General features: G+C 40.1%; 1 protein-coding gene across 2 annotated transcripts in view; it reads left to right on the top strand.

The window, feature by feature from the left end:
- Positions 1–4,175: 4,175 nt before the first annotated feature.
- Positions 4,176–26,741, top strand: part of ulk1b (unc-51 like autophagy activating kinase 1) — a 24,390-nt gene continuing 1,824 nt past the window's right edge. Inside the window, exons 1-24 of one of the 2 annotated variants that reach the window (XM_005735336.1) lie at positions 4,176–4,828; positions 6,421–6,513; positions 6,860–6,901; positions 11,268–11,300; positions 12,727–12,763; positions 14,574–14,747; positions 17,205–17,278; positions 17,541–17,642; positions 18,817–18,875; positions 19,252–19,334; positions 19,499–19,549; positions 19,819–19,910; positions 20,223–20,388; positions 20,574–20,625; positions 20,839–20,925; positions 21,997–22,128; positions 22,267–22,430; positions 23,363–23,622; positions 23,759–23,964; positions 24,287–24,408; positions 24,546–24,659; positions 25,010–25,194; positions 25,632–25,816; positions 26,552–26,670. In XM_005735336.1, coding sequence (XP_005735393.1) covers positions 4,739–4,828; positions 6,421–6,513; positions 6,860–6,901; positions 11,268–11,300; positions 12,727–12,763; positions 14,574–14,747; positions 17,205–17,278; positions 17,541–17,642; positions 18,817–18,875; positions 19,252–19,334; positions 19,499–19,549; positions 19,819–19,910; positions 20,223–20,388; positions 20,574–20,625; positions 20,839–20,925; positions 21,997–22,128; positions 22,267–22,430; positions 23,363–23,622; positions 23,759–23,964; positions 24,287–24,408; positions 24,546–24,659; positions 25,010–25,194; positions 25,632–25,816; positions 26,552–26,670 — 2,722 coding nt within the window. In that variant the 5' untranslated portion in view covers positions 4,176–4,738. Of the gene's footprint in view, positions 4,829–6,420; positions 6,514–6,859; positions 6,902–11,267; positions 11,301–12,726; positions 12,764–14,573; positions 14,748–17,204; positions 17,279–17,540; positions 17,643–18,816; positions 18,876–19,251; positions 19,335–19,498; positions 19,550–19,818; positions 19,911–20,222; positions 20,389–20,570; positions 20,626–20,838; positions 20,926–21,996; positions 22,129–22,266; positions 22,431–23,362; positions 23,623–23,758; positions 23,965–24,286; positions 24,409–24,545; positions 24,660–25,009; positions 25,195–25,631; positions 25,817–26,551; positions 26,671–26,741 lie in introns of both variants that reach the window. The other variant, XM_005735335.1, reaches the window with a different exon arrangement.

Raw genomic sequence — 26,741 nt, 5'->3', positions numbered from 1 at the left:
TACTACACAGAAGCCAACATAAGCAGTGAATGACTTCTGGAACGTGATGCTATAGAAAAGCTTTACATGCAGCCCGCGAATACCAAAGTCTCACTTGGGTCACTCACTTCTAATAGATTGTATTGAATTTCCTTCAGATTCTCAGTTTAATTATGTGGCCTAACCTATTGGCAGGGATTACAAACTCAAGCACAGCTTTGCAGTATGCAGACAAAACTGTTATGCTGATCAAGTGCGTAGTGGTAGCAGAGATGGATTTAAAAAACCAGTGACCTTCACAGCAAAATTGCAAGCTATCCATCTGTGTGAAAGGTTGAAGAGATGAGCGAGACACAGTGCACATCACCTGATGTTAGCTAAGTGAGGAGAGAGCTTGGCAGACGCACCTGTCCTCTGGCATACAGTCAAGGGAGCATCATGTTAGTCATATTGTGTGATACTGTTAATAAACAAAGGTGTGTACAGCTCAGTATTTCCCAGTCAGAAAAGGAAAGAAAGAAAACATACAGATATGGGAGATATGTGCATCTGTTATTTATAAGATCACAGCCAGCATGGTACACAATCACAGTTGTTTCTTTCAACTGGTAGGAATGATGTGGACTAAAGGCCTAAGTGAGACCCTTATCCTAAACCTCTAAAGGTAATGCAAAAAAATCTAAGAAAAAAACAGGATGTACTTCTGCATTAGAAGCAACTATCTTAAGAAACATCCTACTCAGAAATCTTTTCTTTAGTCAGAGTGAACACCTGAAGGCCTGTGTGCAGAACCCTAATGTGGGCCAAGAAGAACCAATCAATCATTCTGTGGGAACCACAGAGCATGCTAAAATATTCAAAAAGAGAGCAAATCCCCGCCGAGGCAACACCTGCGATGGTGGCTGGTGGGTTGCGTGCAGAGAGATACATCAGCTGTCTTGTACATCCAATCTTCTCTGTCACAGTAAAAATACACTAAAGGGGAGACGAGTCAAAACTGAATTAAGTTTTTCCTTTAAAAAAAAAAAAGGCAGCATGAACCCAGCTCCAGCGTGCTGTCAGGGGTGCATCATTATGCAGACCTGTACATCTCTGTGAATGTAGATTGTTTTTTTGGCTCAGGAAAACCACCATGACTAATTAATGATTTCATGCAACAGCACTGTTGCAGAGTGCTGCAGCAGCATTATACAGTAACCGGCTGATATCTAGCCAAAACATGTTATAGGTTTTTCCTAGGAAATGAAAATAAATGAAAAAAATATTTTAAATAAAACAAAAAAACAACAACATTATTCCTACTATTTCACAATTTTTCTCCACTTCAGCCACCCAAGAGCCATTTCAACAACTTGTTGTGCTATTGACTGCATTTGCTAAGTGAGTGTTGCCATAGATTATTCCACATAAAATAAACGGTAGGAATAAAATATGACTTTGTCCTGATGTATTTGTGGAGATGCACGAAATATTAAAATACTGGTCTTTTTTTTACAGTCCTCTACTGCCCTCCTCTGGTAGTTACAAATATGCCTCCATCAATCCCAACACAGATTTATCACTCTGTGCGGTCTGGCTCTATCCATTTTTTGATCTTGGCTGACACTGGGTGACCCAGAGTGCTGACCGGTTGCCAGTCCATCACAAACAGAAAAAGAGACTAACTATTCAACCTCACATCCACACCTAGGGTTGATGTGTAATAAGATAAGAAAAACTATGATTATTTTTTTATTATTTATTTTTTTGAAGATTTTTTTTTGTTTAGATGTTTAAATGGTCTCCCTGTGCCTGTGTGGGTACTCTCTGGGTCCTCCCAGAGTCCAAAGACATGTGTGTGAGGATAGCTGATGGCTCTGAATTGACCACAGCTGTGAATGCAAGTGTGAATGATTCTCTGTCTCTGTGTTAGCCCCATGAAAGACTGGCAACTTGTCCAGTGCTTCACCCACACTTTGCCCCATGACAGTTTGAATCAGATGTTAAAGTGTAATGGACAGTACAGGGCCTTTATTGTGCTGTAAGTGAAAACTATTATCCTGTTAACACAATGTCTTTTGGACAGATGTGGACAAAGCGGAGATATTTGGTCACAATGCTCAGCGTCATATTTGGAGAAAACCAACACAAATGTTTCATATCACCTGTCGGGCATGGTGGAGGAGGGGGTGATGATTTGGGCTTGTTTTGCAGCCACAGGGTCTGAGCACCCTGCAATCACTGACTCAACCATGAACTCTTATATATACCAAATTATTCTAGAGTCAAATGTGAGGCTGTCAACCTGACAGCTAAAGCCAAAGCACAGCAGCAAATCTACAACAGAAAAGAGCCAAAATGACTCTTGCTGTAATGCAGTGACCCAGTCAAAGTCCAGACCTCAATCTGATTAAAATTCTGTACTGGCATTAAGACAGTTGTGCATAAGCAAATGCCCACAAATCTCAATGAACCAAAGGAAAATTGTAAAGATGCGTGGGGCAAAATTCCTCCAGGGGAATATGAGAGTGTATTAAAGTCATATGTAAACAGTTGCTTCAAGTTATTGCAGCTAAAGTTGCTTTTACAAGCTACTGAAGCATGGGCCTGCATAGAGCCCTGTGAAAGCTGCCTTTTTCATATTACTTTAAAGTATTGGTCACCGTCCTTTGTGTCCTCTAGATCATTCTCTAGAAACCTCATATTTCATTTTGTACTTTTTGCATTTATTTCTTATGATTTCAATATTTTTTGGTCTTTTATTTGGCCTGAAGGCAAAATCGCTGCTGAAAGGTATATACAGGTTTTAAAACAGTGTATGCTTCTATCCAGATAATGTCTTTTTCATGGAAGTCATTGCAAATTTCACCTTAGACGAAGTGTCATCTCACATTTGCCAAAAACATCTCAATGATCCCCAAGATTTTTGGGAAAATATTCTGTGGTCTTACAAGATAAAGGTTGAAGTATTTGAAGGTTTGAGTCCTGTTAGTGTTTTATAAACAGAACATCACACTAACAGTCACACATGGCGGTGGTAGTGTGAGGATCTGGAGCTCCGTTGCTGCTCCAGGACCTGGACAATTTGCTGTAATTGATGGAACCATGAATTCTGCTCTCTCCCAGTTCTTTGTCTCAATTTTTTTGCCCTGAAGCTCAAGAGGACTTGGGTAATGCAACAGGACAGTGATACAAAAAACACCAGCAAGTCCACGTCTGAATGGCTCAGGAAAAACAAAAGGAAGGTTTTGGAGTGGTCAAGTAAAGGTCTGAAATCAAATTGAGATGCATGACCTTAAACAGGCCGTTCATGTTCAAAAACCCTCCAATGTGGTTGAATTCAAACAATTTTGCAAAGATGAGTGACACAAAATTTCTCCACAGCGATGTGAGCCCCTCGTCATCAGTTATTTTAAACACTTGATTGCAGGTGATGCTGCCAAGGGTGGCACAATCAGTTATTAAGTTTAGGGGGCATTTACTTTTTATTTTTATCTGAAAAATGTAAATGTTACACAGTTTCCATGGTATTGGAGGATTCTAGCTGCTCAACAGTCCTGGGTTATAATTGTCCAGTATTTAGCTTCATGCACTAAATATGTACCCTTCTATTACGAAGCCATGCTGTTGTAATGAATGCAGTATGTGCAGCATTCAGACGGATGCTGCATACGTCCCCTCGGCCTGTTTTTTTTTTTTTTTTTTTTTTTTTTAAAAATATTTCAAAATGATTTAATTTTGGTCTTAAAACTTATAAAATTTCTCACTTTAAACATTGGACATGTTTCATCATGATCTAATGAAGAAAAAACATGGGTTTGTGATAAATATTCGCATGCTCAATTTATTTCTATTTGGCACAGGATTCTAATGAAGACCATGGTTTAATAAAAAAAAATTTTTTTAAAAAGATCTCATAACATTTTTATTTCTTTAAAGATTTTTGATTGCCATTTTTCCGTGTGAAATAACTAAGTAAACAAAGGCTTTAGTGGACCTGTCTTTCTCTCGTTTTCTGCTTCGGCCTATTTTTCCAGCGTACACATTAGCACGCATCCGCACATAATAGTTATCTGATGCATTGTTTTATACTGAGACGAAGCGTCTTCTTTTTCCAGTCTGATCTTGTTTAATAAAGTTAAAGCAAATCTACTCTTTCATTTTAGGGACGCTCCGTGACGTCAAACCCACAGCTTTAATCGCAATGCGCATGCGCTTTGTTTCAGAAGCTAGACTGCGTTCGACGGCACGAGCGATGTTGTGACTTCAGCGAGTCAGCTGCTAATTGCAGTGCATTAAGGGGGGTTAGCAATGGTCTCTGCTATTTAGACCTGTTTTTTTCTTTTGAGTTTAATACCGTGGCTCGTTTCGCCTGTACGGACGCTTAGGCGACAGAAGTCAGGACCTCCTGTATATAAACAAAACGCAGCGAGCTGCTTTTTAAGGTGGCACCACCGAGACAGCAGCTGGAAAGTCGTTCGTTAAGTTAGCTAACTTCATGTTGGCCGCACTGTCAAAGATGGAGCTTGCTTCACGGCTTTGTCAGAAGTAACACGATTTAAATAAAAATAAAAACTTCAAAGTGTATCCGTGTTAACATGAGAGAAGAGGCCGGTTTGAAAGGTAGGCAGCCTATGGCAAAAGAAAGAGGGGCTGAACGTCGCTGCAGCTGGCCCCAGTTGACAGAGGAGAAAGGACTCTCTAACAAGAAGGGTGACCTGAGGTCTCCTGGTTATCTGTCCAGGTCTTAGTAGTGTAAAAGTAAAGACTTTGGCTCGACATGGAGACTGTGGGGAAATTTGAGTTCAGTCGGAAGGACCTGATAGGGCATGGCGCATTTGCTGTGGTCTTTAAAGGTAGACACCGAGAGGTGAGTATTACCCCTTTGCAAGTTTATAATACGTTTTATTGCTGCTATAAAGAAATCCGTTGTCTTTTTTTTTTTTAAGGCAGATTTGTTGCGCTGTTAAATGTAGGTCGCCATCTGGTGTAGTTGTTGTCATTGTACGCCCTTAAGAGGCCTAGTCTCACATACAGGATGTTCCTTGAAATAACAAAGCTGTATTAAAAAACGTTGAAATACTTTATTTAAATACTTGCGACACATTTTATGAAAGCATGCCTGGTTATTGTGTGACTGCCTTTATTTTTGTGGCTGGCTTGTGGTGCAGATGTTGTGTGTCAGCGTCGCTAATGTAAATATAGGCCACCAGACACGTATTGTTTTCCTTAGAAAGCTCCACACTGAGGCCAAATAGACATGTTCAAACATGTACTACACCCAGAATGGATGGATATGAAATGGAAATGCTCCATCCTGAGACGTGTAATCCACTCAGGGGATCATGTGGGCCTGAAGCATCTATGTTGCTTCTTTACTACATTGGCAGACAGATAATTTCACCCCGTTAGAGCTCTTCGCTCTCTGCGGACTTGCTTGTTTTTCCTAGGATATTTAAAAGTAGAATGGGAACCTTCAGTTTTCGGGCCATTCTTTTGTGGAACCAGCTTCCAGTTTGGATTCAGGAGACCGATACTATCTCTACTTTTAAGACTAGGCTTAAAACTTTTCTTTTTGATAAAGCGTATTGTTAGGGCTGGATCAAGTGGACCTGAATCCTAAGATAAGCTAAAACTTTATTGATCCTACAGCAGGGAAATTTGTGCGTTTCCACAGCTCAGGTACAGATAGCAGAAGAGCACAAAGTTATGCTGCTATATGACTAGGCTGCTGGGGGATTCCCATAATGCATTTAATTATCTGGTGTTAATATTTGGCTCTCTCAACAGCATGTCCTCCTCTCCTCACCCCAGCCGGATGCAGCACATGGCTGCCCCTCCCTGAGCCTGGTCCTTTTAGACCAGGAAGTTTCTTCCTGTTAAAGGGGAGTTTTTCCTTCCCACTGTTGCCAAATCTCTTGCTTATAGGGGATCATATGATTATTGGGGTTTTCTGTTTTCTTTGTGTTATTGTTTGGTCTTTACCTTACAATATAAAGAGACTTGAGGCAACTGTTGTTGTGATTTGGTGCTATATAAATAAAATTGAAGTGAACAGAATAATTTTCATCCGCTGTTTTCAGTGCATTTTACAATACGGTAGTGAACTGCCTTTAATTTTGCTGCAAGGTCAGAAAATCCACTGCCAAGGTCACTGCAGTGATTTATATGAAATATGGTGCATGGGAGTCTGCCTTAAAAAGAGGAGAAAACCCTTAGCAATCAGACCTTCTGGCTGTTTACACTCTCAGCAAGTCATTTCCTTGTAGGCCAACACTTCATGGTAGTCAACAAACAAATATGCCATAGTGTGACACTTTACATTTCCTTTTACCAAACCATACATTTGACAGATGTCAGTGCAGTGAGACAAAGTGCAGACACTTTCTGACATTCGAGCACACCTCATTCTCTGCAGTGTTTTATTTCTTTCTTCAAATGACTTGAGTTTCTGTGCTCCAGAAACATGACTGGGAGGTGGCAGTAAAATGCATCAACAAGAAGAACCTAGCCAAATCTCAGACTCTGCTGGGGAAGGAGATCAAAATACTGAAGGTAAGTCAAGTTCAGAGAGAGACAAAAGAACACCCCCTGCCTAGTGTTCAACATCAGATTGATTGATGTATGTTTTCGTAGTTAAATCTGTCACCTGGCATCTGAACCTGGTATGGTATTCTGAATATGGTATTCACAGCTGGCCACGTGCCAGATGTGTTAGTGAAATATGAGGAGTGGTTATCTCAGCATGATTGTCTTACTAAACGCAGAGTTTGTTATAGTGAAAATGAGTACTCAGAAGCTTCTCACAGACTACAAGAATGCCCTGACCTGAACAAGCATGTAAAAAGAAATGTGATGATGATAACGATATGTGACCTGAAGTATTTTGTCTTTTCTGTAGGAACTCAAGCATGAGAACATTGTTGCTTTACTGGACTTTCAGGTATGTAGCATCACATTCACAGGTGTCAAAATCACATGTTAAGGTTTCTCATTTTTCCCTGTTAGACAGCAGCTGAAAGCGGAGCAGATGGGCTGCTGGATGTGGCTTTTCCACATGACCCACTTGTGTCTCATGTAGGGCTGAACGATTATGGAAAATAATCTAATTGCGATTTTTTGCCCCAAGATTGCGATGCGATATGCGATTATTTTTTAAGGTCTTTGTCTTCTGTATTATTAAACAAAGACAAGCAATACATCATATAGTATGGCCAATACTATATTACATTAATTTTAAACTGTTCTTTCCTGGAAGACAGACCTCTGTTATGATGACATGAGGTGATGCATGAATTGATGACTGACATTTTTATTTAACTTCTTCAATCACAACAGTATATTTGAACATACACAATAGTTTATTTTTAGCTTACAAACATCTGAGCATAAAGTGCTGACAAGGAACCCTGGTGTAAACATTAAAATGAAAGTCAGTACAATGTGCAGATTGCAGAAATATACATAAAAAAAATCAGTGGCTTTACCACACTCAGTTTTTCGACATCTGTGAACTACTAGACAGTCATTCAATTAAAAAATAATAAAACTAATAAATAAAAAATACACACATCTTACTGATCTCTGCAGTCAGTAACATTACACATAAAGTGCAAACATAATAGCAATTGTATAAACACACACACACAAACCTCTGATTAGCGTCACCGCTGTCTCGGTGGAGTTTAATAAACTCGGCCGTCTGCTTCTTGCTATCTAAAATATAACCAGACACTGGTGTAAATTCTCGACTGTCTCATACTTCTGTTTAATAAGTTTTCTGTTTGACGTTTAGTCAGCTGTGTGAAAACCAAGGAGGAACCCACCCGGGGGATTAATAAAGTTTTATTTTATCTAATCTAATAACTTTAATCTCAGCCAAACCGATTTACTCACGAACAAACAAAACACTGAAAAAAGCCCAACAATAACATTTTTAGGTTGTCTAAGTGACTTATATATTACGTTTAACCCGAGCAGCGAAACTCCGCGGTGATCTGAAAATGATGTGCCGGGAGTTGTGCCGTTCTGGGCCGCATCAGTAATCCTCGAGCTTCCGGCTAGCTGTCGAGCTGGTGGGTAGCAAACGCCTCTGAAAACGTCGAAGCACTTTTGCAAATATGGGATATCTTGATAAACCGAGCAGATATTTGATGTTTACACAACTACTTTCTCGCCTGAAAATATGTTAAAAGTTTATTTTGTGACCCAGAAAGATTAGTATGAGTAATTTTAAAACTTAGTAGCGGCCGCCATTGCTGGAAACTGGAGTTTGGCTGGGCCGCGCTATGAATTCTGGGATATGGTAGTAATTTGGACAGCCTTCGGCGCGTCGCTGTGACGTAATCGGTCTACAAATGCGGCCTCAGGAGGATGCAGCCCATGAATTTGGACATGTCCAGAGTATAATCACAGCCTTTGCGGTTAGAAAATTGCACTTGATCATGTCGCGATATTATCGCAAATGCGATATATCGTTCAGCCCTAGTCTCATGCTAGTTGCACAGTTATGGCTTACCTATTTGTTAAATGAGGCTTTCCAACATTTGTTTGTTTTAAAACTGTTTGTTTCTGCTCTGGCGACTCTGGTTTTTTGGCCCGTTGAACTTGGCCAACCCTTCTAGTGCTTAAATTCTCTCTGCTGCTACGTGGCCTGTTCTTGATGGCCTCCTTTTATTAAGTCTTTCTTTGAAGTGTAGCAATTTAAGTTGTGCGTGTAGGCAGAAACAAGTTGATCAGGGCACAGGCTACTGTGTTAATGCTTCTTTACCAGTTGTTCATGGTTAGAGAAGCAGATATCCTGGCTCACCATAATAAACAAAAGGTGTTGCATTTTTAATCAGAGTCCACACTCTCAGTGATGTCTCTGTGATGGCCGCACCTGCTAGTTAGTTTAGATATAATGTTCCTTACTTCCACACACAAACTCTTATCTGAACTCACCAGATGTTTCTTCTGTCTTTGTAGTTCTTGATTAACAAACTGCCATCTGGTTTAAAAAAACATCAAATGTGCAAATTCTGCTAATTTCAAAGGCTGCGTTGTTCTTGCAGACTAACAGCAGGTAGCTGATGCTGTGTCTTTGAAGAAACTGGTCTGGAACAAATCTCTTAAAAATGTTTGTAATTTTAAAAAGTTGCAAAGAAGTTTTGAAGGTTGTTTCATTGTGATCTGCTTATTTATTTTTAAATGAAATGTGAATCCTTGACTCTTAAGAACAGAGATGAGATCCTCCTTCTCTGTGTGAAGAGAAAATGAAAACTGTGCACATATTGAAAGTTTCATTAGCGGACTGGGGGTTTGAGCTATCATTCTCTGCCCATATCGGTTAAGCTTGACAGCTTACTCATAATGGAAGAACAGTGTTGCATGCTATCATATGAGCTGCTTGCTGCTTACACACTAAAGCACTGAAATAATTAGCAACAATCATTTCTCTGGACATGCAGAACCTTAAAAAATACCCTGTTCTCTCTTTATCGTCCGTGCTGGCTGGGGATAGTTGGAGCTGGGCTCTAAGATTTCAGGTTTGTTGTGGCACGACAGTGCTGATCTTCTTAGCTGGCAATCCATCCATCTATCTAATTAGGTCCTAAAGAAACTGACACCAAACCAAGCTCTGGAAACCAGCAATGAAAGGGACTGAAGATGGGTTTGCAAGTCAAATATTTGTGTATTGTAGGCTTTCAATTTTGAAGGGTTAGTGTTACTCATCTGGGTCCAGACCTTTGAATCTGTTTGCTGTACTCAGATCGACTGATCTGTCTTGATATTAAACCATTGTTTGACAGTTGAAAAAGTCAACTAGCCAGTCAGAGCCATGGCCACAAATACCACCATTGTCAAGATCTTCTCAAGCTGTACATCTAGTGACATATAGAAAAAGAAACCCTTTCACCTGCTGTCAGCGTACGACTGAATATTGGCTAAAGAATTCAGACTCATTCAAACAGGGTCAAGTTGTCAATCGCATGCAATCTGTTTCTGATAATAAAGCGATTCGTTGAAATTGAAGCTGAAGTTCACACGAAGTCCAACCAGAGTCTCACAGATTTGAAAAAGAAATCTGGAAATTTTATTGAACTGCCAAATGACAACCTTGGTTTTATTTGGGAATATAATCAGTTGGCAATCAGCTGAGCCAAACCCCAAAGTCCAGTTTTCACTCGAGTGTGACTGAGTCATTATAACCCAGGACGTAGTTCAGATTTTTTTTTTTTTATTGTAAGCTATTACAGTGCCATGGCAAACGGCAACAACACCAAACCTCTTATTTAACTATTTCATCAAATGTTATTTACCTAGCTTAGTGTTTCCCCACCGCCCCTAAACTCACTGGTTGCTTGTGTTTGGCCGTCCATCTTTAATAAAGCCAACGACAACTATTCAGAAAGCCTGACTCAGCTGAACTGTATAAAACAGTCTGGCCTCTGACTGCTGGCTTTAGTGAGATACTGAATGGAGGTCAGAGAGAGACTACAGTCGTCTGTTGCCATGAGATAAGAGAGGTTTTTTAAAATGGGCTTGACTACCCTTCACAAAGTTTTCCTTTTTTTAAAATAAGTTTTGGACTGTTTCCAAAGTGCACAATAGATGTTTGAGTTTCTGTGGTTCTAAGTTCTCAGTAAGGAATAATTTCTAAATGATCCATTATTTGTTTTTTATCTTGGTGTTGATGTGAGAAAATATGACTCGCTTGTTACTGATTCACACTTGTCGCCCGTTGCTTTGTTAATGTTGCTGAGGACAGAGTCCACCTTCTCTGTTAGTATTTATTTTATTTTTTTTTATTGTTGATTTTGCTTTTTAAGGATGCACTAATTGAATTTTTGGGTGGTATATAAAATCATTTGGCCAATAGCCAGTGCCTTTTTTTGTCTTTGTTTTGTTTGGTATTTATTTCCACTCGGATTCCTAATTTCTGATGGCAGACATACAATTCAAGTGGGGGTTTTTTGTGTGTTTTTTTTTAATCCACACCACCTCCATATTTATTGTGTAAGAAACAAAGAAAAAAAGAAAACGGGTGTTTCAGGGGTATCAGTTGGTTCTGCCTATACAGACCTGGTGTTTTAATCCTCCTCCCATTGTGCAACTTTTATAGACTTGTCGGTATCTGTATCTGGATTTTAGCCACTTATTTTCGCTTTTCTGCATCTGTTTAAGCTGCTTGATACTTCTAGTCTAAGTCACCTCGTTAGCTTGCTTTAACATGAGTGGTGTGTACAGGAACCATCTGTTCCTTCTGCTTTGTCTGCCACTGGCGTGTGTGTGTTTACCCCCACTCTTCTTATCTCCCTTCTCTTTAGGAAACTGCCAGCTCAGTGTACCTGGTAATGGAGGTAAGCTTGCTGGGATGTTTGGCTTTGTTTGCTCAGCGCTGTATTGTCTGAACTCTAACAGGGCTAAAATTAGCTGTCTCCTCTGGCATCTGTGGGGGGGTTAAATGGCTAACAGCCACTACTCTTTTTGCTGTGATTTGATGCTGTTGTCCTGATTATGAATTAGAGGGGGAAAGTCCATAAATGGAGGGAGTTGTGAGTTCTCAAATTGCTTTTGATTCTTTTGATGCTCATACTCTTGTTTTGTGCATTTTAAATAATTTCTTCAAGGGAACATGCCAGACTGTTTTATCAATGTAAATTTTTTTTATAGTATTTGTCAAAGCGATTAAAAATTGCTTGCTATTTTTGTTAATGTATTTTGTAAAAATACATATACACTCACTAAACTTTTTATTAGGTACACCTTGCTAGTACCAGGTTCGATCTCTGACTTCTTTGACTTAAGAACTGGCTCAGATCTCGGTGGCATAGATTCAAGAGGGTTGGGTCTATATCGACTTGATATCATCACACAGATGCTGCTGATTTTTTGTGGATTCATGCCTTCATATTGTTTACACCACATTCTGAACCTACCATCTGACTGTTGCAGCAGAAATCAAGACTCATCAGCTCCAGCAACATTTTTCCAGTTATCTGTTGTCCAATTTTGGTGACCTCCCCCTTTACTTGAAGTCCCAGTATCCTGTTTCTTAGCTGACCGGAGTGGCACCTACTGTGGTCTTCTGCTTCTGTAGTCCACCTTTTTTAAGGTTCGACATATGCATTCAGAGGTTTGCAGATGTCTTCTGCAAACCTTGGTTCTACCAAATGGTCATTCTCCTGTGGCCTCAGGAAGGTATTTTACATGGAGAACTGCCGCTCGCTGAATATTTCCTTTTTTGTGGCTCACTCTCTGTGGTCAGATGATCAGGTGTACCTAACAAAGTGGCTAGTGAGTGTACACGACATTGACAGCCAGGCAGAAGAACTTTGGATTTCTTATCCTCATTTTAATCTTCTGCTGTCAAATGTGTTCTGTCATGTACTTTGCCATTAAAATAAAAATATACAATTGCTGTCTAGATCTATACCACAAGTCAAAAGCAGATTTCTTTATGCTGATCTGTGTGTCTGAGAGATTAAACTACTTGTGAGGCAGCATTTTACGGCCTCACCTGTCACAGCCCGTCCTTTTCTGGGTTCATTCATATTAATGCTGGGAATGGGAACAAGGGTATAAATCTGTAAACACATCACTCTTCGGCAAATCACTCCTCTGATCTCTGCTGCTTTCTAGTTGCTTCAGAGGCTGTGTGATCTCAGTCTTTTTCACTGTGGTTACACCTCAGTCCTCGGTGCTACCTGTGTTTTCTAATGCTATTCCTTTTCATCTCTCTCCCCCTCCCCTTCATTCCTGCCCTGTCACTATTTTTAACCACAGTACTGCAACGGCGGCGATCTCGCTGACTACTTACACTGTAAGTGCAACAGTTTATCTACTTATGCTCAATGTACTCAAAATGCTTCTTAATCCAAATAATCAGTTAAATCAGGAATAAAATCTTTGCTCAAAAGTCTTTCTAGATCTAAAGCAGGCCCTGAATGCCCTTCTCTTTTATCTGAACACAACGATTATATCCGTTTCCTAGCAAGCGAGATGAAAACTGGACTTTTGGCATATTTTCATTGGTATGTAAATGATGATATTTGGCATAGACATGTGTTCAGGAAAGAGCTTAAATTTCAGAAATAAGAGAACAGCAGAGCAACCATAGAACTAAAAAATGGATTCTGCAATGATGGCCAAATCATCAATAGTCTTAATTATAACCTTAAATTAGTAAAAGCCTCCAGTAAAGCACTTTGTGACAAAACGTTTATGTTAAAGAATTTGTCAGAGTGAATTTCTCAAAGGGAGGTGCTGGTTATGACAGTTATTTTTCTGTCACCTCCCAACACTCAGGTCACATCTTTGTTTTGTGAGACTTCAGGCTGTTTAGCCCTGAAAGCAGCAGCAGCAGCAGATTTGGCTTGTCACTAACAGATTTGGACCCAAACGTTTTAATAGTGTGTTACGTTCCCCTGAGGGGTCTAGGCGGGGAGAGGGAGGTAACAAAAAGTGACCAGGTCAGAAAAAGGAGTCAAGGAGGCAAAAGGGTTCAATTAAAGAGTTTTATTAAAGATTCAATTTATACTAACTAAAAGAGACAGACAAGCCGCTATCACCATTTAAGAAAACAAACAAAACTCAGGCGTTGGTCAATAAAGTAAAACGTAAGCCAAAAAGAAAGAGCAGCTCACTAGCTGAAAACCACCAAAGACACAGCTCACTAGCTGCAAACACAACCACTCAGCGCACAAGCTGTAACCACACTACTGGCACTCTGGCCCAGAGCTCACTTTTCCCTGGGCTTAAATCTCCTTGATTACTGATGAGAGTCAGCTGCACAAAAGGGAAAGGTGGCACCTCAGGCAGAAGAGGTAGTGGGACACGCCCACACAGGCACCTTCAGGAGAGAGGCCCTGCTAGGGCCGTAACAAGTGCCTAAAGAATAATCAGACCAGAGACAGCTCTCTGCATTGTTCCTCTGTCTTTTAATAAACACAGTACAGTGTTTGATCATATACTTAGAGCCACCTTGTGCTCACTTTTGAGTCAGAATGGTAGAAAACTGGGAATTTCTCAGCACTACAGATTTTCCCAGCTTCGTCGTATCCTCACCAAACTTCTCTGGGCTTCAAATAGCCAGGACCATCAATCCATTTGTGATATCCGTCAAACTTCCTGTAATTTTGCACCCAGACTCTAAATAGAAATCCCATCCTATTCTATTAATAGCCAGCATGATTGAAAAATGGGTTTGGATCCTCTCCCCATTGTAATAAATGACCTAGACTGCTTCCAGCTCAAGGCGAATACAGCATGTCTTTTAAAAGTCTGCTGGAAGGGACGTGGACATGGAGCAATTGTAGACAAGGAAGTGTCCATAACGCAATACTGTATCATTTTGAGCTGGAGACACAAAAGAGGACATGACAGTTGGGTGATATTAGAGAACCCAGGAATAAACACACGCTGCAGATAATTTAGGAAATGTATTAAAATGATCTGTTGCATAAAATCATTGTATTCCAACTATAAACTAAGAGAGATTCATTCAGTCCGTGATAGGTTTACCGATATCATCATGTTGTGTCCTCATTAAGAAAATTCTACTTGCATCGTAACCTGTAGGATTCACATCAAAGTTAGTGATTAATTGATATTTGCTTTGTCTTTTCCTTCAGCTAAGGGCACACTGAGTGAGGACACTATTCGGGTTTTCCTGCAGCAGATTGCAGGAGCCATGAGGGTCCTACAATCCAAAGGAATAATTCACAGGGACCTCAAGCCACAGAACATCCTGCTTTCTTACCCACCAGGATGCAAGTCACACTCCAACAACACCTGCATCAAGATTGGTAGGTTTGGTTATGTGAGAGTCTTTAAGGCGATTATACATACTGTTTGTTTTTGTTTTTTTTTAAGCATTTCAACACACTTTAGGAGACTTTAAGATTTTTTTAAGCTCTGTAGTATCTGTTGATTAATATGCCAAACAAGAATACATTTTTTTTAAAGTGATGGCAAAACATTTAAAATATAAAACTTGTGGGATTTAAAGCAGCAGAACAATTTACAGGAGCAAAAAAATAATTGAATCTCAAAATCTCCTTATGGAAATTCCTACAACGTAATCAACTTTTTTTATAGACAGTTAGTTTTATTGCAATGGGATCTCATAATGATTTCCCTGAGGTAATTGATTACCCGAAGCTCAGAAGGCTAAACTTGTTTGAAGAAATTGATTACATATAGAATTTCACATTTTACCTCTGCAGTGTTGCTATTGTTCTTCTGAGAGTGCACGCTGTTTAAAAATGCCGCAAAGCAAAGACGCTTTCTACAACTACAAGATGCACTTGTGTCATCCAGTTTAAAATTGATTGATGTGGTAGAAGATGATATTGGTGCAACAGAAAGTAATCAATAAGTGTCTGGCTATTGGTGACTCTATTCTTAAAAACATGAAACTAGAAACCCCAGTGGACACAGTCAGAAGTATTCCAGGTGCCAGAGCAGGCGACATTGAAGTAAATTTGAAATTCCTGGCTAAGGCTATGGAGCAGGTGTGTAACTTTACCAAAATAATGTCATACTCTGTAGTTTTCTCTGATCCCATACCCAGTCGGACCAAGCTTGACATGTTTAGCTGTATGTCACTAATTGCTGGCTGTCCGAGTGGCGTCCAGCATGTGAGCTTCATAAATAAATGGAAAACTTTCTGGGAAAAACATGGTCTTGTCAGGAGAGACAGCAGTGGACACCAGCCGTTTAAAGTCTTCTCCCACAGAGGTTGATTATTTTGTTAAGTGTTACAGCTTCACTGTATACATCGCTCAAGGCAACAGATCAGAGATGCTGGTATAATTCACAATGTGCCTTAAAAGGAAATGACTTAAAAAAAAGAAGAAGAAATGGTGTTTCATTCATTTAAAGTCTCCTTGTTTTTTTGTTTTTTTTTTCACCTTCTTTTCTCTTTCCCATCACCCCAACCAGTCGTGGCATATGCCTGCCCCTCTGTGAGCCAGAGTTCTTCCCGTTAAAAGGACATTTTTCCTTCCCACTGTCGCCAAATGCTTGCTCATGGGAAGCTGTCTGATCGTTTGGGTGGGGCTCTAATATTGTAAGGCCTTTACCTTACAATATGAAGTGCCTTGATGTTATATAAATAAAACTAAATTGCATTAAATTGAATAATTATGAAGTATCTTTCCCAAGTGAGTGAGAGCGAGTGTGTTCAGCTGTTTGGAAGCTCTACTAGTCCCTTAGCCTATTAATTTTTTCCCCTCTAGAGACTGAATGCATAGCAAAGCCACCGCAATCTCAAACAAGCTGACTACACACACACACACACACGCACGCACACGCTGTACCTACACAAGGTTTTTTTCGCAAGCGGTTTGTTGATTCGTTTAAGAGGCTGAGTGCATTTTAGACATTTAAGAGTTTTTGTTTATAAAATGTATATACGGATTACAAAATTATGACTTAATACTACAAACAAGCAAAGAAACACTTAAATGATCACACGAGGCTAGCTCCAAAAGTGAGTCAGGGCCCCATCTTGAAACGGTGTCTGGTATTAGGAGCTCATCTGACTAAAGGCAAAGTTTCTGTCGCCTTTAGCCAGATTTTTATTAACACCTCTGCACTGGGTCATCATTGTGTGATGACCCAGTGCAGAGGTGTTAAAGATAAGGCCCAAGGGCCAGAACTGGCCTGCAAAAAGCCAAATGTGATTGCTTTGACTGCTAAGATGGAGAAATTTACGTCAGTTTTAAAGCCTTACTGACAAAAATAAGTCTCCTGACAAACCGCAACAAAGCATTTAAATAATGCATAAGCAATCAAATGTACGACGCTGAGGTGTTCTCTCATTGTATTATATTAAATAACAAAAACTTGTATAGGAATACAGTATTAGGCTACGGTATGTTTGTTCAATGCATCTAAAAAAATAAAATCAACAAGCCAGTGTGCTACATTGATCTTCTGTGGTTAAGAAGTGTTTTAATTACGTCATAATTCAAAGTAAACTCCAGTGTGATGATACTAAATTTCCATGAGCTTAACTAAATCATAAGCTCGCCAAGACTCGCCCATTATCGCTCAAGTATTGCATATTCTTTCGTTTGTTTTGCTAGTCTGTTTTTCCATTTTTCTCTTATTTAAATGATTTTTTTTTTGCCACAATGTAAATATTATGAAGGTACACCTGGATTCCTTTCTGGCACCAAATATTTACTCATCCTCCTCTTTTCCCTTTTTTTCTGTATCCCCGCCGTTCCTTCCCTTCTGGACGTTTATGTCCACAGCGGACTTTGGCTTTGCGAGGTACCTTCAGAACAACATGATGGCAGCCACGCTCTGTGGATCCCCTATGTACATGGTAAGCACAATTTGGGTAATTGTTACTGATGAAATGGAAATAACTGTTTAAATGTGAATAAATGTTTCAGTTGGCAGATTCAAATATGGTGATTTTAGCTGTTTGAGATTGTTGCAGTCCTATTCATTCATTTATTTGTTACATTTTTAACTAAATGCGATTTGTAAAACAATACAGGGATGAATATAATATCAATTTAATAATCAATTGTCCCTTAAAGTTTTAAAATTGATCTCACCTCCCCTTTAATTTTTCTCACCAGGCTCCTGAAGTAATTATGTCCCAAAACTATGATGCCAAGGCTGACTTGTGGAGTATAGGAACAATAGTGTTTCAGTGCCTGACTGGAAAAGCTCCTTTTCAGGTAAAATAAAAGTTTACAATATCCAGAATGATTCTTGGCCAAGCCAGGGGGGGGGGAGGCAGGCAGGCACGTTTATTTTTATTTTTTATTTTTTTTCCCCTTTCCAGAATTCTGAGAAAAAAGTCAGAATTCTGACTTTAATCTCAGAATTTTGAGAAACGAATTCTGTTAAAAAAAAAAAAAAAGAGTCGGAATGCTGAATTCTGACTTTTTTTCCTCAGAGTTCTGGAAAAGAAGATGTGCCCACTTTTTTTTTTTTCCTCCGGTGGCCCAGATCCTCTTCCGTAACAAACTTGAAGTCAAACCAGTATTTGGTGTGTCCACTCTGCGCCTTTAAGAGAGCTCCAGTTTTAGGCTTTTCTAAACTGTTATGTTGGGGCTTATCATCTATTTCAAGACCTTCAGATAATCTTTTTGCTGAAGATTGTTATTTAGGACTGCATGTTTTGGACCACTGACATGTTGAACTTTGAACTTTAAGACTGAAACCAGGCACATGCATCCCTGATGTGATAGGATATGGATAAAAACCTCAAATCAAAAGTGCCTGAAACATTGGAATATCAGCTCATTGTGAGGATGTCATAACTAGCACACAGATTAGAAAATATTTTTGCTTTTGTCATTTGCTCCAAATCTGTGGGCATTCTTGCAATAGCAGTACAGACTGCACACCAGCAGGGACAAAACAACAACTCCAGCATTGTGACTTCTTTATTCTCTTTGTCTTTGGCAGCTACAGTCATGCACTGCTTCTGTACTGTATTCCTTATAACTGCTCTAACATCACACATTTAAAAAAAAAAATCTCCCTTTTGTTTTTCCTCAGCCTGTATCGGGCTAAATGTAGATTAAAGATGCCAAATGTGGATGTTGACAATGGTGTTAAAATGAAGCGTAATATAGCAAAACCTGTTGCGTGTTGTTCCTCAACTGATCCAAAAGCATTTTTAAATTACCTGCTGTGTTTTCCTTGTTCTCTGTACATAAAAGTTGTTACTCAAGTAAATGGAGTGTGTTGTTTGCAGTGCAGTGACAAAACCTGATATAATAAAAATGTATACAGCAATGCACTAGAATAGTGTAATCGTATAATTACTCTGTGTGTATATGCATACTCTTACAGACTTTCTTATGTTTTTCCAATATATCTGTGACTTTTTGCCATCTTCAGGCCAGCAGTCCCCAAGATCTCCGGCTGTTCTATGAAAAAAACAAGAATCTCAGCCCCAAGTAAGAAATTATGTTGAAATGACGATATGTTTAAAAAAAAAAAAAAATGTCGTAGTTTTCTGCATTTATTATAAAGGTATTTCTTAGAATATAAGTATTGTTTGGATGTTTAGTGCAGAAACAAATCTGAAAGTTGTGGCTTATTAAGATGCCATATTGTAGGTCAGCTTATCAAAGACCTGGAAAAAAGCCATAAATCATTCATTTATTCTTGTTTGCTAATACATATAAATTGCCTCAGAAATGTCTTAATCTAGAAAATCTATAAAGAGTTGAAGCGTAGGAGTTGAAGGTGGAGTTTTGCTGTATGTAGAGTTGTGACCTTTTAATCATTTGCATGAAGCAAAGACTGATTGTTGTTGTATTTGTTTTACAGCATTCCCAGAGAGACTTCAAGCCACCTGAGGCAGCTGCTGCTGGGTCTGCTGCAGCGCAACCACAAAGACCGCATGGACTTTGGTCAGAAAATGTTTAACGTTCATTCATACTCGACATATTTCACTCGTGCAAGTTTGGATCAAACTTTGCTTATGCAAAAGATGTTGTTACATTTTCTTAGTTTGTTGCATGCAGAGGAAAACTGTGAACTTCCTCTCATTAATTATATTTATTCTCCCTGGTAGATGACTTTTTTTGTCATCCTTTCCTGGAGGCTAGCTCATCTGTGAAAAAGAGTAAGTAAGAATAAACAGCATTACTTCCTTAGTTAGGTCTAATATAGATACAAATACAAAATATGTTCCATTTGCTTCAATAGAAAATATAACCCTAAAAATAAAACTAGGTGGCTGAAGCAATGTTTACAGGATGAGATCTGATAGTCAGGCCAGTCACGTAAAGATAGAACGGGTGTTATAACACCTGGAAGTCCTGTGGACTTTAATTCTGAACACACAAAGTTTCTTTTTTCAGAAACTAACAACTGTGTTGAATTTCATTTCAGCAACTCCTACTGTGACCATGACTTGTTTGCCCAGCTCTGCATCAGCCAGCTCTTGTAGCAGCTCTTCCACGTCTCACCTCGCCTCACCGCCGGTTTGTGTTTGTTATTTCTTATATTTCCTCCAGCATTTCCCCCAGAGGGGATGAGCACGAACACCAAAAGATCCCCAAAGAAGCCAAAAACTTTTTTAAATTTATCATTTTTTTTATGTGCACTAATTTCCCAAAGCGGCGACCTCTGGAGGAAAACAGAGATTTTTGTATTTACTTTTTTTTTGATGAGTGTAAAGTTTTATTTGCATTCATAGAAGCAACAACTTTCTCACCTTTCCCTTCTCTGATGACTAATTTATACGTTCCTCCTCTGTGTTTAATATGCCACCTTCTGTCTCCCTGTCTCTGTAGCAGTCGCTTGCTGAGATTCAGCAGTTGCGAGCCAAAGCTCTGGCCTCTCCCACCCAGGAGGCCACTGGTTTTCTCCTTAAGGACTCGTCTGGAGGTGGCGGCAGCAGCAAGAACTCATCCTCCTGTGACACAGATGACTTTGTGATAGTGCCTGCTCACTTCACCAGTAAGAAAACTTTTCTTTTTCATCGAGTCCCTGCATAAACATTACATGGAGCTCTTCAGTAGACTTGAATTCATCTTGTAGCCTTTTTTCTTTCCATAGACTGACATTTATATTGCATTTCTCAAGCTGAAGCGCTGGGCTATGAGGCTGTTCAAGTTTATAACAGTTTTGTTTTTGTTCAGCAGGTGAGCTGACAAGTGAGAGTAAAGTGCTGCAGGACAGCCTAATGAACAGCGGGTGAGAAGCAAAAGCTAGTTATTCATTAATATCCAGCACAGCGGCTGATATGTTAATTAAATGCACTTCTTTGGCACTGTTACAGAATCGGGCTTATAGAGGAAGATAAATTATGTTAGTAATCACACTTATATTACCTGTGAAAGTGTACGCCCTCTAAACTGTTCATGAATAACATTGTGATGGTTTTATTCTCTTCTCCACTTTAATTAGCTCTCTTTTAGCATCAGCTGGTCTGTGTAACCAAGCCAAAACACCGCCGCACTCGCCTTCCTACAGTGGATCACCAAGTCCTGTCAGGTAACTGCACACAGCCACATTGTTTCTTATGGTGGTAAATGTGGGGGAGTTAATTAGGTGATCTCCTGATGAATTTGCAAGTTTGCTCACTTACAATGATATTAACAGTCTCTAATTTTTATTGTAGTTTAATTTTAAAGGAGGGACAAAAATTCAAAAAACATATTATTAAAAAAAGGTTTAAGTGTATTTGTGTGTCACTGAATGGAATAAGAAAAACTTGGCTTGATGGAGAAACCCTTGTTGGCAAGCACAGCGGCAAGAGGTTTCTTGCAGTTGGTCAGCAGGTTTGAAACCATCAACTGTGGCCCACTCCTCTTTACAGAAATTCTCTAAATCCTCCAGGTTGCTTGGCAACTCGAAGCTTCAGCTCTATCCGCAGATTTTTCTAAAGGACTGAGGTCTGGTCTGGGCCACTCCATCACCTAACCCTCTGGAGTCTAGGGTTGAATCGGCTGTTTTTGACCACCTTTGATTTTACCTTTATATTTTTCTTTTAAAAACTGTTTACCCTCCTTTGTTTGGTTTCAATGTTTTTAGCACAACCTCACGTCTGGCTTCACAGTAATTTCTGCGATATATCCGAATAGTTAGACTAATAGCTGAAACTACTTTCAAAATTAGAGACTGTGTATTTCTTTGTAAGTGAACAAATTCAACAAAATATCAAGTAATTATTTCCCCTATTGCATAGTTACATGGTGCAAGAAAGAAGCAGCTGGTAAAGTAATTTGGATTCAACTAAAGCACCGAAGGTTCATGCACAAAATTTTCTTCACTATAAACTGTCAGGTTTTTAATTAAGTCGGTTTTATTAGTTTAACAAGCTTAATTGTCCTAGTGTTTATCTCTCTATTACATACACAGTTACTCCACAACTGTCATCTTAATCTTTTGTTTTGTGATGTTAGTCGATGTGTTGTTTGTACGTAAACATTGTGCAAATTAATAAGTCACATCTGCTTCCTCTGGAAAGTGTTAACTACGCATGTGTGTACAAAAGCACACGGACTGTCTCCTCTCTTATCTAACTGTTCCCTTGGCACCCTCGGTTATTCTCACTGTTGTCAGGCCCAGCGAGTTCTCGGGAAGTAGCTATGGAAACCATGGTCAGTCATTGCCTATTCCAGTCCCCACTCAGGTCCAGAATTACCAGCGTATGGAGCAAAACCTCCATTCTACCAAACAGGATGGTTCGCCACGGTCTGCATCAAGAAACACACACACACACACACACACATTTATAAATGTATAAACTCCACTGTTGCAAAACTAAATTTACAGGTTAGCTTTTAAACTTCTTGATGGAAGTGCAGTGACTCATAAGACTCATTTCATTAGGCTGTCAACACCAGTGCGCCGCTGCAGCAGTGGAAGCTTGTTGGGCTGTGCTAGGACTGGACCTTCACCACCCTATGGGCAGGGGGCTGTCACCACCATCACCACCACCACCACCCGCAGGTTCTCCCTGGGAGGTGCCAGAACTTTGCAGCTCTCTCCTCAAGGTAACTTGAAGGCCATGCTTCACTTGCTTCTGCATCAACCTGTCTTAAAAATATGGAAGCTGTAGAGTGATAGAGTGCAAGCTTAGAGCTAACTGGTTGGTGCCAAACTCCAGTGACGATATTTGAAAGGTATTAAAACTACACCAGCCGGTCTTTTGTCTGTTTGTAACCATATTATAAATTATAGATATTAGTTATAAGGAGATCAGGGAAAGTTTGTTTTGGTGCAAATGATTTCTAGAGGAGCAAAAACTGTTAAGGAAATCTGAAAAGTGAGATTATTTCTCTCTTTGTTTGTTTTTTAAAGCTCAGTTGTACTTAATACTGTCATTTATAACTTGTATATATAAATCTACTTCTGTCATTTATATAGCAGAAATTATCTGAGTTGTTTAAGCTTTTGATGCACGATGACTTGCTGAGATTTTTCTTTGTTTTGGAGTATTTATAAATTGAATATGTGGGGCTTCTAAGCAGACAAAGACATGTGAACATGCGATGAGGAGTTTTCTAACCTTTAACTGGAGGTTAAATTAAAATCCACTAACAAAAAGACCAAGCAGAGCAAATGATGATAAATTATTGAATAGTTTAACCTCTAAAATTATTATTGATTTCCAGTGGTTGGCATGAAAACTGAACTGCAGACAGAGGTGAAATACAGTGTGGTGGTGTTCTTCCTCTTGGGTTAGTGTGGTCAGAAGTTTTAAAAGTTATTGCTTGAGAAAATGAAACCGCCATCACATACTTTTCTCACCAGCTGCTTTCAAGTCCTCCTCGCACAGAACCTTCTCTTCCCAGACATGTATGCTGTCGGGGGAGTTAGACAGGACATGTCCATCTTTGCTAGCTTTGTTGTTTTCTAGGCCTGTCTGACACTTCATGTTGCATTGCCACCTGCTGTCTAGCAGTCCTTCTGTCCCACTTTGCAGCTCTGCAGCACACTGAACCCAGGCTGAATTCTCAGCAGCAACCACAGAGGGCAGGACTTGGCACAAGGCTCCACAGTGCCCCCTGTCTGTTGGACTGTGCCACTGGTGGTGGCAGGCAAAAAATCCGAAAGCAGCACTCGGACCCTCTGGGTACTCCCTCAGCCGGACTCATGGCTGTCCGCCCCTTACACTCTTCTCCCAGACTGAGTGAGCTGATGCAGCGTAATCCTCTCCCCACTATTCTGGGCTCCCCCTCCAGGGTAGGTCTGTGTTTTGTGTGTCAAACAGAGAGAAAAATTGTTTTTTTCTTTATGTACGCAAGACAAGACAAAACCACCACCTGGTTTAACCCAACCTTTCTAACCTTTTTCTTCGCCATGTTTCCTCTTCGCCCAGGCCATCCCACCATTTGAATTCCCCAAGACTCCGAGTTCTCCAAACCTGGTGACCTTCCTGACACAGCAGGGTATGGTCATAGGCTCTCCTTGCAGCAGGACTGCCCCAGCAGAGCTCAGAGACCTGGTACACCAAGCACCCACACCGGTCACCCATTCTCCTCATTGCATCCACAGATGGAATGATGATACCAAGAGCTTTGGAAGGTCGTGTTTTGTTTCTGCTGTTCTTTGTTTTATGTTCCCCGATGATGCAATCCACAAAGAACCAGGGTACACAGAGAAGCTTGTGTCTTGTAAAATTAGTTTAAAACAGGCAATGTTGGGCACTTAAAAGCACACATTGCTGAGTTAAAATCTTTCTCTACCTTTTCTTTATTCTTTGGACTTTTTATTATATAGTGTACTGTTTTATTATCCAAATATGATGTAAAATTATATTACAGAGTATGTAGATAGATATGGCTAATTAATAAAATGAAGGAAATGAATAAACACCTTGTCTCTGTGTCATGTTTCTTTGAAGCAGGTCTCAAAGTGCCGGTGGTCTGTCCGACGTGCTGCTGATGGCTGCGTTTGGACCCGGTGGACCTGCAGGTGACCGAGGCAGCACAGAGAACCTGACCTCTGAAAAAGCCATAGATATAACAGGTAGACATGACTGTTGCATGAACGAAAAAACACACATTGTTCTGCAGTTTAACCACTGACGCATGTAAAGGTTTGGAACTGATAGTGATTCATAGGGAGAAAAATGTCAAATTTGTTCCCTCCTTCTGTTTCTCAAGGATCCCCGGGTGGCGGGGGAGGCTCTGGCAGCCCAGCACAGGTGGTTTTCACTGTAGGATCTCCACCTAGTGGCAGCACTCCACCCTTTACCTCCAGACAGAGAAAATACTCAGGTATTGTGCATGAAAACATGTCGACAGAGCTGAATACAAGTAATTCATCTCCAAATCGCATCTGCAGCACGATGGCAGTATTACGATGATTCACAGTCGGGCAGTACAAAGCTGAGTTTTTCATTTTAACTAACATGGAAATTAAATGTTCTGGTTAGCATAAGAGTAGGTGTGTGTAAGTGTGTGTATATGTGTGTGTATGTATGTGTGTGTGTGTGTATGTATGTATGTATATATGTGTGTGTGTATTTATGAACAATCAGGAAACATGAAAGCCAGCTGCACTGATGAAAAATGATTGCCTCGGGCATTGAGTGTAACATTTCTGCCGTCTCTTTCCCTGACTGCAGGCTCATTCACTTCAGGCAGCCCTGCAGGCTCCTTAACCAGCCGTCATCCTCCGACAGGCACCTGTTTGGATGGCTTTGAGGCTTCTTCCAGTCCTCGTTACAGTTTCCCCGATCCCATCACAGCCAACATGGGTGGTCGCGTCACCTTCGAGGCTCCCGAGCTGCCCGAAGAGACGCTGATGGAGGTGAGATGCCAGATTCCTCTGGAAAGTAATGAGGATGGAGTCTTCTGTGTTCAGAGCTTGTGTGTAGCAGTGACTTTTCCTGTTCTTGTGTACATCAGTCAGGGTGATCTTGAACTAAAGAATACTCAGTATCCCTTTAAAGAGTGTTGGCCATAAGGAAGGATGGAAAACATTGTCAATGAGGTTTTTGGGGGGGTTTTTTCTTTCTTTTTTTTCCTTTTAGTTCACGACACTGTAGAAAAGTAATTTAAGGTAAAAGCTGAAATGGATTTATGGAAAGCACTGAATGACCTGTCTCTTTTTAAATCCTGGGCTTTTTTTCACCGATGGAGATTGAATGCAAAACCTCATTCTGGTGTCCACCGTTTAAAATTCTGTCATTATACCCTCCCCTCCCTTTCTCTGCCTGTCTTTCTTCTGTGCTTGTCGGAGTTCAGCAGGAGCATACAGACACTGTGCAAAGGCTGCGGTTCACATTGGATTTTGCTCTGTGTCTAATGGAGGTGGCTGCTGCCCGTGGTGCTACAGTGACAGGGGAGCAGGGGGACTTTTCTCATCTCTCTCTCCTTCAGCAGCAGAGCCTGGTAGCAGATCAGATAAGCTCGCTGAGCCGAGAGTGGAGGTAAGGCCGTATCTGCTGTGGCTGTGCCTCTTTGTTGGATGAATTGATACCTTGGCGATTTCCTGGCTTTACGCCGCGTTTGGTGATAAGCCTCTGGGGTCTTGGACATTTTTATTAAATTGTATTGGTGCCTCAGAGACTTACTATGGAAAAAAGAAATTGGAATACATTTAATTATTTTTTATTTTTGTTGCTGTAATGTTAATGTAATTGTAAGCTTATATGCTTGAATGCATCTTTGCTGCAGGACAAAAACTAAAGTAAAAGCAGCGGGTTGTAGTGAAGGAGTCATCATGTAGGTCATTTTGTGTTTTTATGCACCCGGACTTTTTTTGTTGTGTACTTCAGCTTGAAATGAAGAATATTTGCATTTTGCCCAGAGAGTGCTGGGAGCAAATAGAAAAGAGAAAACTGCCCAAGTGCCTGCTGCTCAGGACACCATGGCAAAAGTAAAAAGCCTGAGGCACTCTCATTTGTAGAGGATGAGATTTTTGGCATTCTCAAGTTTTTTTTGTTTTTTTTTCTTGGGAAGACTTTAATCTGAAGTGTAAATGTAGTTGTTGCGTTTGATGGTTTTTGACTGCCTCTAGTGAATTTTCTGATGCTGAATATTTCTTAAACAGAAACCTGTGATTCAGATTTTTATCCTACAAGTATCGATTGTGTTTAATGTGTCATTTGTCCTTTTAGAATTGAGTTTAACTTAAAGTACTTTACGTGTGATTGCCTCCTCAGTCATGCAGAACAGCTGGTTCTCTACCTTAAAACTGCAGAACTCTTGTCCAATGCCTTACACACAGCAATGGAGCAAGTTAAACAGGGCAAGCTTTACCCATCTGCTACTGTCAAACAAGGTATAAGCCTTCTCATTTTTTCAGTGGCAGTCTTAAAAACATAAAATTGCCATGTGCAGGATATATATATA

The sequence above is a fragment of the Pundamilia nyererei genome, unplaced genomic scaffold (assembly GCF_000239375.1).
Source record: "Pundamilia nyererei isolate P.nyererei 1_Seehausen unplaced genomic scaffold, PunNye1.0 scaffold00063, whole genome shotgun sequence".
In the NCBI taxonomy this organism is placed as follows: Eukaryota; Metazoa; Chordata; class Actinopteri; order Cichliformes; family Cichlidae; genus Pundamilia; species Pundamilia nyererei.
This window is presented reverse-complemented; position numbering and strand designations above follow the sequence as displayed.